This window comes from Excalfactoria chinensis, chromosome 19, assembly GCF_039878825.1.
Source record: "Excalfactoria chinensis isolate bCotChi1 chromosome 19, bCotChi1.hap2, whole genome shotgun sequence".
Classification (NCBI taxonomy): Eukaryota; Metazoa; Chordata; class Aves; order Galliformes; family Phasianidae; genus Excalfactoria; species Excalfactoria chinensis.
The window spans coordinates 212,430-224,266 of record NC_092843.1 but is presented as its reverse complement, the minus strand read 5'-3'; the positions used below and the strand labels follow the sequence as shown (position 1 = coordinate 224,266).

At 64.0% G+C, this 11,837-nt stretch overlaps 1 protein-coding gene across 1 annotated transcript; it reads left to right on the top strand.

Moving 5' to 3' along the window:
• Positions 1–6,905: 6,905 nt before the first annotated feature.
• Positions 6,906–8,722, top strand: FZD9 (frizzled class receptor 9). The gene has a single exon (XM_072353425.1). It carries the CDS (start codon positions 6,949–6,951, stop codon positions 8,698–8,700), a length of 1,752 nt encoding a protein of 583 aa, XP_072209526.1. The 5' UTR covers positions 6,906–6,948; the 3' UTR covers positions 8,701–8,722.
• The last annotated feature ends 3,115 nt before the right edge of the window (positions 8,723–11,837 follow it).

The window sequence follows — 11,837 nt, the reverse complement described above, 5'->3', positions numbered from 1 at the left end:
GAGGGCTGATTGCTGGGGAGATTTCCCCCACGTAGACTAGGCACAAGCATGCAGCCAGGTCTGGTGAGGCTGTTGTGTTCCTGGAAGGTCTCTGCTGCCCGAGCTGCAGCATCACCGCCGGATGGAGCAGCAGGATCCCTGCAGACCTCCCAGCACCCTTCCTCCTTCCCTGGAACACGTGCAGACCGTAACTCACACAGCTCTTGTGCTGCTGCTGCTGTCAGAGCACAGAGGAGCACAGAGCAGCTGCCCTCCTGGAGCTCATTTTCCTGTTCCAGGATTGGGGTGTGAACGCGGATCCCCTCTGCCTTGGTAGCAGTGCAGGAGCTGCAGCGCTGCTCCCTCCCCTGTGGTCAGCTGCGATCATTCCTTGCCATCCTGCAAAACTCATTAGGGATCGTGCCACGTGCTGATGAGTATTCAAGACCTGGCCAAAATTGGGAACAATTAGTGATTGTTTCAGCGAGCATCTCTTTGCTGTTGCTCTGTCTTGTGGCTGATGCAAACAGTGAGCTCCCTGCACGCGGACCAGACTGGTCATTGCAAGCTGTAGATATAAGGTGCTCTTGGAAGCAGTTCTGCTTGTGCAAGGTGGGAGACTCGGCATCTCTGCACTTCTCAGGAAGCTCTGCTTGCACACCTCTGTCATCACGGCCATCCCCACTGCAGACACGAGTGTGTCTGATGCTGTGGTGGTGGTGATGGCTCATGGTGGCAGGGTGAGCCCCTGCCAGCTGCAGGTGAGCCATGGCCAGCCTTTTGTGCTGGCTGGCAGCACGGCCCTGAGCTGGAGGCCCAGGATGTCCCTCCTTGGGTCAGCTCCAGTCAGACATGGGGAAACTGTGGAAGTGCTGCTGGTACAAAACATGGGTCACTCTGTGTGCACCTCTCCATTGCTCTGCTATGAGCTGTGGGAGTTTAAAGGCACACGAGGTGCTGCTCTGGTGGGGGGACCTGCTCAGAGCAGGCTGTGTGCAGTGGGTGGGATGCAGGCCGTGTGGTCCCCTGGCAGTGTAGGTACCTGGGGTGTGAGCTGGGCTGTCCTCATCCCCAGCCCCCAGCAGGCAGGTAGGGCCCTCTAAAGCTCCCAATCTTCTTTGTTTTTCTCTTCAAGCGTTTGGAAAAGGGCAAATCAAACTCACCTGCTTTCCAAGGGCTCTGCTGCTCTGCCCTCTCCTCTCATCCCTCTCCTCTCGTTCAGTGCACCCCAGCTTCTCCTTTGCTCCCGTTAAGGACTGTCCTCATGGAAAAGGCCAGAGCGCCACACTGGGCAGACTGGAGGGGCCCGGGGAAGCACTCAGGGCTGCAGACGAGAAATCTGAGGTGAGTGGGAAAATAGAGGGCCTGGATTTGCTTTAAAACAGGGCTGGAAGCTGCAGCTGGACCCTGCCCTGGCACAGGGAGCATTTGACGCTGCCTGGCTTGGCCAGAGACAGGAAGAGTGTGATTTACAGCTCTGCCTTCCAAAGGGGGAAACGCCGGAGCTTCCCACACGGAGGGGCTCGGGCTGAGGCTGGTGCTGCGTGTGCCCGGCGCTGTGAGCGTGCAGGACCTGCTGGGGGCTGCCAGGGAAAGGGCTCCCAGTTGAGCCTCAAGAGCGGCCGCCTCTTGGAAGGGCAAATGGGAACGTGCTGAGTGCAGGGCAGACCTGGAGGAATGGCAGGGGCTTTCCAGGCAGCTCCGAGCCAGATTCCTGAGTGCTGCTGCTGGGTCCGGGTCTCCTTCAGGACAGCCTCAGTGGGGGCTGAAAGCCGCCCCTGGCAGCAGCACGTGCTGGGATGGGGGGAACAGCAGAGGGGTGCAGTCACTGCTGGAGGGAGGGCTGGATGCAGGCACTGGGGGTGTGAGATCTGCAAGGAGGGGATGAGGAGGACGAAGGTGGCACGGCTGCTGGGAGTGGTTTGGTTTTCCATGCCCTCACATTTTCCTGCGCTGAAGCACTCACAGGGTGGAAAATGTGGAGGCCTGAAGGGGGGAGAGGGTGGGAGGGGAGTGGGAAGACAGGGCTTCTCTTTTCCAGCGTGTTTGGACTGTGGGGAATGCCGACCTGGGCAGAGTCCAGCACGTCCGGTCGTGCTTTGTAGGACGCAGAACAAACTGTGCGTGGTTTTGGGGTGGCACGAGGTGCTGCAGCCATGGCAGGGCAGCCCCAGAGCTGATGGGGACCTGCAGCTGCACCCAGGGCTTCCCCTGGCCCAGCACAGCCTGTCCTGCAGCACCAAACCCATGTGGATCCTTCCCAGCTCTGCTTGGAGCTCACACGGCTGGGAGCACTGGGGGGGCAGCTGGGACCTGTGTCACTCACTCTCGTAGCTGAGGCTCAGCTCGAGCTGCAGACCCAGATTCCCATCCCGGTGTTTGGAGGCAGCAAGTGCTGCCAGCTCTGCTTACCATCCAGGGTTCCCTGTACATCCCTGCCCCTGGTACTCTGCTCTATGAACTGGGCAAGAAGATTATGACTGTAAAAGCAAACTCAGGTGGGGTAAAATGCCTGTTATTGCTAACCGTGCCTGCAGGAGCACACTGGTAGCTGTGAGAGGGGTCAGAGCCTTCCCTGCTGTTGTCTGACCTTTAAAGAAGGGTGGCTGGAGGGAGGGGGCATCCTCTGAAAGATCACTTGTTTCTCATGAACTATTTTGGGCACCATTGGCAAAACCCAAAACTGCTGAGTCCTGTTAAATAAATATTGGAGTTGGGTGTTTTTTTCCCCAGAGGAGAGCAGGGTTCGTAAGTGAATGGTAAATAGTATTTTTGTTTAACATACCTGAGGGTTTCCATCCCGAGTTCCCTCCTTGAGCTCCTGGTGCTGTGATGAGCCCTAAGGAGACACAACCCCATCTTGTCTTGTCATCAAGCTTTGCATTCTTCAGAGTTTTCCTCAATGTTTGTATCTGGGGATGCCTTTAAGCTCAGTGCAGCATCCTGCCCTGCTCTGCAGCCTTGGCTTTAGTGCTCCTCCAGCAGCTCTGATCTGAGCACACTGCTGAAGACCACGCGGTTACTGCCCGTGTGTGGAGCCTGGCTGCAGGTTGCCATGCAAGCTGCTGAATGACTGTGGTGCTCGGGATGGCAGTTAGAGACACGGTTATAGGACTTCCCTCTGGAGCTGCTCCTCCAGACCTGCTGGAGGTGATGGTCTCATAGTGTGCTCCACACAGAGAGAAGGTGAGTGAAGTGCTGATGGAGGAGCCAGATGGAACAGAAGGCCAGGAGCAAGAAGAGACCCAAAGCTGGGCTGAAACCACCAGAAAGAGGAAGGGCTGTGACCTGAACATGGGCTGACCCGAAAGCATCTCCAGCAAGTTCTGATCCTCGCAGCCATCTCACCTCCGATGTGATGTGGGCTTGGACACATCCCTGCTAGGGTCCAGCCCCACTGCCCTGCCCCAGTGCCAAACGGTTTGGCTGGAGGAGTGTGGCTGCTCCTGGGGGAGCGGGGCTGTCTGCAGAGTCTGGGATGACACTGGGGGAGAACACTGCTCTGCACAGTGCGTGGGGCAGGAAGGTGCAGGGACACGGCCGCTGCGGGGACAAAGCAGGCCTGGGGAACCCCTTCCCGCTGCCCTGTGCCGGGGTGCCCCAGCTCGACGTTCCCCCATCCCGGCCCCGCCACGGGGCTCAGCTCAGCCCACGTCCTGCCTGGCTCCAAGCTGCCTGCCCCGCGTTTCTGCTCTCCTCCTCTGAATTGTATTTATTTATTTATATGGAGATGTAATAAAACTCCAGCAGGAAACGGAGGCAATTCCCTGCCATTCCCCACAAGCCGGCCCTGGGACGGGCTGAACAAGGAGGCACATTGTGCAACACAGACCTGCCTGCCAGCGCCGGGCTGTGTGCGGGGCTGAGGGGCCCGGGCCAGGCAAAGAAAGAGCCGAGTGTGTTCCTGCGCCGGGCCGGTGCCGACACCAGCGTGCGGGGAGCACCGCGGGGCTGTGGGATGGGGCAGCCCGGGGCTGAGCTCCGTTTTGGCACGGCGGGTGGGTGCAGGCACGCCAGAGCGGGCAGGCAGTAGGGCTGGGGATGAAAGGGCTTCTGTGCTATCCTGGAACGGCACCCGGGAGCACAGCGCTGCCCGCTCCAAACTGCGCTCCTCCTCTGCCTGTTCTGCCAGGAAACCGGGCAGTGCCGAGGGTCAGCCACGGGACAGTCGCCCCACGGCCCGGTCTGGCGGCTGTGACCCGTTCCTCACGCAGCTGGCAGTGAGCGGCAGCCTTGCTCCGGCCCGTGGGAGGCGGCTCCTGTGAGCGGGGATGTCGCCATCGGTAGGGGTCAGAGTGAACGGCTGCTGCGAGGCCTGCGGGCGCTGAGCGAGGTGATGGGGCTGCGCGGGGCTCAGCCTGCAGCTCCTCCAGCCTTGCCACCAGTGGAGCGTGACAGCACTGCCGTGCCAGCCAGGACGTTGGTATGCAGCTGGCAGGGGGTGGCAGAAGGAGGGGACAGCCCTTCCTGCAGGGGACTCACGCCAGGCCCTGAGTGTCTCAGCACGGAGCTGTAGGGCTGGGCACAGCAGGACCCCCAGAGCCCATCGCTCTCTGCCCGCAGTGCCCGCAGTGCCCTTCCTGGGCAGGGCTGCCCGCCTGGTGACACGCTGCACAGTCCATGAAGCCACAAAAATAGCTGCAGCTTGGGTGTAGGATGAGCACGGCTGTTAATTCCCCCCTGCCAGGGTTCTCATTGCATTGCTATAATTAATGCCTGAGTCAGGGAAAAAATGGCTTTTCCCTTCCGCTGGTGCCAGCTGGGGCAGGAGCAGCGCCACGAAGTCCCTCTGCTTTGCCCATCTCCTGCCAGTGTCGGGGTCCTGCCCCATTTCCTCACCATCTGTCTCCAGAATCCCCCTGCCCTCCCACCCCACTGCTACACACCAGTGTGGGGATCCCGGCACTGATCCGCAGAGCCACAGGGTGCAGAGCAGCGCCTGCTGTGCCCCAGCCTGTGTGTGTCTGCACTGCTCAGGAGCAGAAGGGTTTGGGCTGGAGTGCCTGTGACTCCCCACACTGCTGGCACAGCACGGCATTGTCACAGGGAGAACCCCCACATCCACATGGGTGCCCGAGTGGGTGCCAGCCTGCAGCCGGGGGGAGGGGCTCTCCCAGGAAGGACCCTTCCAGCTGCTCCCCAGCCCATCCGGCCCTGGTGCTGGCATCCCTTTGAAATCGACCCAGCTGGCCTTTCACACCAGCTATTCCTGTGAAATTCTTTGGGAAGGGAAAATTTGCCGCCCGGATCCTTGCAGAGCTGCGCCCTCACCCTGCCTTGGGCTGGCACCGACGGCGCGGGGTCCTTTGGAGCTGAGGGTGCTTGTATGTCTTTCAGTCGTTGCTACAACCCCTGCCTGAAAGCACCAGGGAGAGCCAGGAGTCCCTCAGGGCTGCGCCCAAAGCGAATCCGAGCAGTCCTGGGAGTGCAGAGCCCAGCGGGCACGCAGGTCTGTGTGTCCCCGCGTGTGTCCCAGCTGCCCCTGCCAAGGCGCAGAACCCATGGCACCATCTCCTCCATCGTGCCCCCTCCTCTGCTCCATCACTCCCACTGAGGCCGTTCCCACTGCTGCTGCCACAGGGGATGCCCGCGATCCCATGCCCGCATCCCATCTGTGCCGGGGGCATCTCGCAGCCTCTCCGTGCAGGAAGGCAGCGCTGGGCGACTGCTCTCAGCCCTTGGCCTTCCCGCTCCTTCCCCCTCCCCTCGCTGAGGACCTCGCACAGGTTTGCAAGCGCTGTTGACGGGAAGAAAGGAAATGGGGCAAAGCTGCTGCCAGGAACCACAGGCTCCTGCCATATGGCCCGGCTCTGCCGTCCTGGATGCTTCGTGGGCAGATTTCTGTGCAGGCTCTGTGATTTCTTTATTCAAGCTATTGATATTGGATTCCCGGCCCGGGGACACTTCCAAAGCCATAAATCCGCCGTGTTGCTCTACCTGGTGTTCTTGTTTTCACTGCGAGGCTTCCAGACCGGCTGGAGACCTCAGCTTCTGTGCGCGGCCACGGTGCCGCGGGCACGGCGCTCCGCTGCGCCCCCCCCGAACCCACGGCCGCCCCGCCGCTCCCCCGGCTGCTCCGCGGGGCCGAGGTGCCGCGGACCGACCCGGACCCTCCGCTGTGCGCCCCGGGCGGGGGGTCCGGACATCCCACGGAGCACCCCGGGGCGCGGGACGGAGGTGAGCGACGGCCGCTCCCGTACGTTGAAAGGAGCCCCTTGACTCCGAAAATGCACGTGTTGCTTTTGGCCGGGCTGCGGCACCCCCTGCCAAGAGCAACAGCTTTACATATTAAAGCGAAATTCAATTAGAAGACGTTTATTTGCCGGTTCGCCCCTCGTTAACCCTTCGCGGCCCGGAGGCGCCGGGAGCCGCGGGCACCGCCGGGCGTCCCTTCGTGCGGGAGCGCCGTGGGAGCGTGCGGGGCGAGAGCGGGACGGCCGGGGCGAGAGCCGGACAGAGCGACACCGCCGAGCCGGGCCCGGAGCGGCGCCCGCGGCCGGAGTTCGCCCCCAGCACGAGGGGCGGCGCTTCGCCGCGGCTCCGGGACATCCGCACGGCCCCGCGGCGGGACGGAACGGCGGCGCCTCCACCTCCGGCGCCCGACGAGCGGCCGCTCGCACCGCCCGCACCGCCCGCACCGCCCGCACCGCCCGCACCGCCCGCCTCCCGCCGCCCTCAGCCGCCCCATCTCCGCCGTCCTCCGGCGGGGCTCCGCGCGGCTCCCGGTCCGGCCCCGCCCCCGTCCCGCCCCGGAGGCGTGTCGGCGCGGCGCGGGGCGGGCGCGGTGCCGGGCGGTGCGCGGGGCTCGGCGGGGCTCGGCGCGGCTCGGGGCCGCATGGAGCGCGGCGCGGCGGCGGAGGGCGGCGGGCGCTGCCCCGGCGCGGGGCCGCCGCGGGGCGCGGGGGCGCGGGGGCGCGCGGGGGCGCGGGCGCGCCGGGCCATGGCGGCGCTGTAGCCGCGGGTCGGGCCATGGCGGCGCTGCGGCTGCGGCTGGCGCTGTCGGTGCTGTGGCAGTTGGCGGCCGCCGGCCGCGGGCTGGAGCTGGGCGCGCTGGAGGCGGCGCGGGGCCGGGCGGCGCGGTGCCAGCCCGTGGACATCCCCATGTGCCGCGGCATCGGGTACAACCTGACCCGCATGCCCAACCTGCTGGGCCACGAGAGCCAGCGCGAGGCCGCCCTGAAGCTGCACGAGTTCGCGCCGCTGGTGGAGTACGGCTGCCACGTCCACCTGCGCTTCTTCCTCTGCTCGCTCTACGCGCCCATGTGCACCGACCAGGTGAGCGCCAGCATCCCCGCCTGCCGCCCCATGTGCGAGCAGGCGCGCCACAAGTGCGTGCCCATCATGGAGCAGTTCAACTTCGGCTGGCCCGAGTCGCTCGACTGCGGCCGGCTGCCCACCAAGAACGACCCCAACGCCCTCTGCATGGAGGCCCCCGAGAACGCCTCGGCCGCGGAGCCGCACAAGGGGCAGGGCATGCTGCCGGTCGCGCCCCGGCCGTGGCCGCCGGGCTCCGCCGAGGGACGCGGCCCCGACGGGCTGGGAGCCTGCGACAACCCCGAGAAGTTCCAGTACGTGGAGAAGAGCCTGTCCTGCGCGCCGCGCTGCTCGCCCGGCGTGGACGTCTACTGGTCCCGCGAGGACAAGGACTTCGCCTTCGTCTGGATGGCCGTCTGGTCCGCCCTCTGCTTCGTCTCCACCGCCTTCACCGTGCTCACCTTCCTGCTCGACCCGCACCGCTTCCAGTACCCCGAGAGGCCCATCATCTTCCTCTCCATGTGCTACAACGTCTACTCGGTGGCCTTCATCATCCGCTCGGTGGCGGGGGCCGAGAACATCGCCTGCGACCGGGAGAACGGCGAGCTCTACATCATCCAGGAGGGGCTGGAGAGCACGGGCTGCACCATCGTCTTCCTCATCCTCTACTACTTCGGCATGGCCAGCTCCCTCTGGTGGGTCGTGCTCACCCTCACCTGGTTCCTGGCCGCCGGCAAGAAGTGGGGGCACGAGGCCATCGAGGCGCACAGCAGCTACTTTCACATGGCCGCATGGGGCATCCCGGCCATGAAGACCATCGTCATCCTCACCATGCGGAAGGTGGCGGGGGACGAGCTGACGGGGCTGTGCTACGTGGGCAGCATGGACGTCAGCGCTCTGACCGGCTTCGTCCTCATCCCGCTCTCCTGCTACCTGGTGGTGGGCACCTCCTTCATCCTCACCGGCTTCGTCGCCCTCTTCCACATCCGGAAGATCATGAAGACGGGCGGCACCAACACGGAGAAGCTGGAGAAGCTGATGGTGAAGATCGGGGTCTTCTCCATCCTCTACACCGTCCCGGCCACCTGCGTCATCGTCTGCTACTTCTACGAGCGCCTCAACGTGGATTATTGGAACCTCCGTGCCCTGGAGCGCGGCTGCGTGCCGCTGCCCGGCCGACGTGCGGCCAACTGCTCTCTGGACACCTCGGTTCCCACCGTGGCCGTCTTTATGCTAAAGATTTTCATGTCGTTGGTGGTGGGCATCACCAGCGGAGTGTGGGTGTGGAGCTCCAAGACGCTGCAGACCTGGCAGAGCCTGTGCAACAGGAAGCTGGGCGTGAGGACGAGGGGCAAGCCTTGCAGCGGGGTGAGCTGCGGCGGGGTGCACTGCCACTACAAGGCACCCACTGTCATGCTGCATATGACCAAGACGGACCCGTATCTGGACAACCCGACACACGTCTAACGAGGGGCTGCCCCAGGGGGATGCTGTGGGGCGGGGTGGGGGGCACGGGGGTGTGAGCTGCCCGCCGCAGTGCCCGGACGGGCACTGCGGCGGGCAGCTCACACCCCCGTGCCCCCCACCCCGCCCCCCATAGCTAGCTGTGTTTCCTAAGGATCCTTCTGTTGTTGTTGCTGTTGCCAAATCCAGTGACTGTTCTAACGCTTTCTTTGGGGGGACGGCTGGGGCCGGGGGCAGGAAAGAGGAATAATCCAGTTGGTGTTTATTTAATTCTGTAATTTATTTTAGATTTTTTTTTTTTTAATCATTAGCTGCGAGGAATGGAAAAAAAACAACAATAAACCCTGGATGTGTTATTTCAAATGAGCCTGGTGCTGTGTGCAGGAAACGAGGGGTTGGGGTTGTGGTGTGGGCAGCATGCGGGGCTTGGCCAGGCAGTGGGGAGCATCCTTAACCCCACCGCTGCATCCCAACCAATGGCCGCTGTGCCATTGCGGTCTTGGGACGGTGCAGGGCGAGGAGCCCAATGCTGGGCTGGGGGTCGGGGTTTGGGCTCGGTGTGCCAAGCTGCAGCACAAGGTGCGGGTCATGGAAACTTGTGGGCAGCTTTATTTATCCCCTGCTCCGGTTACAATCCCATCTCGCCTTCCCCATTGTCCCAGGGGAAACTCAACCCTCAGCTGGTGCTGCTGGGCGGGAGCTGTGCGGTCCTGGGGCTGCCCAGAGAGCCAGAGAGGGCCGTGGGGTGTCTGTGCCTGGCTGCAGCCTATGGGTCCCCAGTGACAACAGGGAGAGCTGGGCCCAGCCCCACAGCGGGTAGGGGTTGTGGACCGGGATGGAAGTCTTGTCCTCTCATTTCTAGCTAATGAGCAGCGCGTGACCTGCTTGTCTCTCATCACCTGTGAGCAGCCGCCTCAGCACATGCAGGATGGTGCCCACCAGTCCTCGTGGCCCAGAGTCCCAGTGGGAGCTGCGGGTTCAGTGTGCAGCCAGTGTGCGCCCTCAGTGTGCCCCCAGATCCAGCTGCTGCCTTCAGGCCGCCCTGGCACATCCCCACCGAGCACCCTGTGCTGCTCCCAGCTCACCGCTGCCCCGCAGACACACACTGTGGGGCCGGAGGAGACACAGAGCTCTGCTGGGAGCACTGCAGCTGCACGTGGCTGCGGAGGGGCAACAGTGGAGGCCCAGAGCCAGAGTGAGCCCAGCCCCAGCCCAGCCCGCAGCAGGGATGCATCACAGCCCCTCACTGCTGGGCTTTGTGTGTGTGCTGCCGCCGCGATCGATGTTGGGAAGCACTTTTAATCCGTCCTCCACCATCCCTGGGGGTGTCGGGACGTTGGGAGAAGCTGTGACGGATCTGAGGAACCTCTGCTCCCCCAGGAGCGGCGCTGGCGGCAGCACAGAGCAGTAGGCAGCACACAGCGCAGAGCAGTAGGCAGCACGGAGGGGCAGCAATGGGTGCACAGCGCTGCGCAGGAGCCCTGGCACCACGGCGTCCACTGGTGCCCAGCGAGGTTGCCGCAGGCCCGGGGCACTGCGTGACGGTACCGGGCCCTCCAGCAGGTGGGCAGTCAGCCCCCATCCCTGGGCAGGGGTCCCTGCTGGGCCAAGGGGCTGTGGCCTCTCAGGTCCCCCTGCTGCCATGGAGGGGCGGTGCGGGCAGATAACGGGGCTGAGCCCAGGGGTGGGAGAGTCAATATTGGCTCAGGGACAGACTCCAAAGTCCGGCCCAGGGCGCGGGCTGGGCAGGAGCTGCTCACTTGGGCCGCAGCTGGTGGCAGAGATGTGCCCCAGGCACCGACCCCCCACAGCCAAGGCCGCTGTGGGGCTGAGCCCTGAGCTACACTGCGCCCCAGAGCGTGCCGTGCCACGGGCCTGAGCGCAGACATATGGCAGCAACGGGCCAAAGCTCTGTGCTCCTGCTTGCATCCCTGCGGCCGTCCCAGCTCCTGCCTGGCTGACGGAGCCCACGGGACAGCCTGCCCTTGAGCTCCCTGCCCCTTGCCAAGTCTTGCTGCCTCTCAGGCGCTCGCCCAGATAAGTGCATCCTGCCGGGCCTCAGCTATCAGCACCGCGGGGCCGCAGCTGCCGGGTCCCCGCCTGCCCACTGCCCGCTATCAGCCCCGGCCGCCCGGCCGGCTCCTCTGCAGCCCTGGTTGCTCAGCACAGTCCTGCTGGCTGCTGCGCTGTGTCTCGAGCCCTGCGGGGTCCCGGGCCAGGCCCAGCGCTGCAGTGGGTGCAGCGGGTGCCACGGCCGCCCAGCAGGCAGCGGACGGCTATTTATAGGGCCTCACGGGGCGGTAATGCCATGCAGGGCTGCTATAAAAAGCTGGGCTCGGAAAAGGTCTCGCAGCAGATGCTGGTGTGAGGTCTCCACATCAAGGCCTGGAAACACCCCAGCCCGAGTCACACTCTGGTCTGCCCAGGTCCCGTTGCACATCAGCAGTGAACCCGCTGCTTGTGGCACGGGACGAGGTTTCTCTGCATGAAGAACATGTATCCATTTCCTGTGGTGTTGAAGCCCCCAGACCCACCGCGGCTCCTCAGCCCCAACTGCCAGATCCCACCAGAGCTCGGGGGCTGCAGTCAGTGCCCCAACATGACGGCGCTACCCTGGACAGCATCACCTCTTGCTCCGGTGGCACCGGGAGAGGTGCAGGAAAACCCTGGCAAACACCTTCACTTTAGAGCTGCCGGGTGCACATCAGCACCAGCTCCTTCCCCTCCTGCCTCTGGAGCTCAGCAGAGCAGCATCTGGTAAGGGATCTGACGGCTGTCTGGTCACACACACACAGAATGGGCCTTGGCCATCTCAGAACTGCAGCAAACACAGCTGTGCTGCAAAATGCCAGCACAGAGCACACAGTCTGCACATTAACCTGCTGTTCAGCACAGCTGAGCACGGACTTGGTGTGAACGTGGCCCCAACGCAGCCAGACCCACTGCCTGGAGCAGAGGCACGGCCAGGGACTGGCACCCCCCAGCCGGAGCAGTTTGGCCCACGAGTGGTTCTGCAGGGCTGTAAGCTGACCTGGCGCTGCTCAGTGCTCTGGGCCTTTTGGTGGCTGCTCCAGGAGGCGCGAGGCCGCGGTGCTGCACAAGCGGAGGCAACCAGGAGGGACGCGCTGCGAGCCACCTCT

What these genes read in the sequence shown, in the direction of transcription:
- FZD9 (XM_072353425.1), top strand. Translation starts at nt 6,949, where the DNA reads ATGGCGGCGCTGCGGCTGCGGCTGGCGCTGTCGGTGCTGTGGCAGTTG.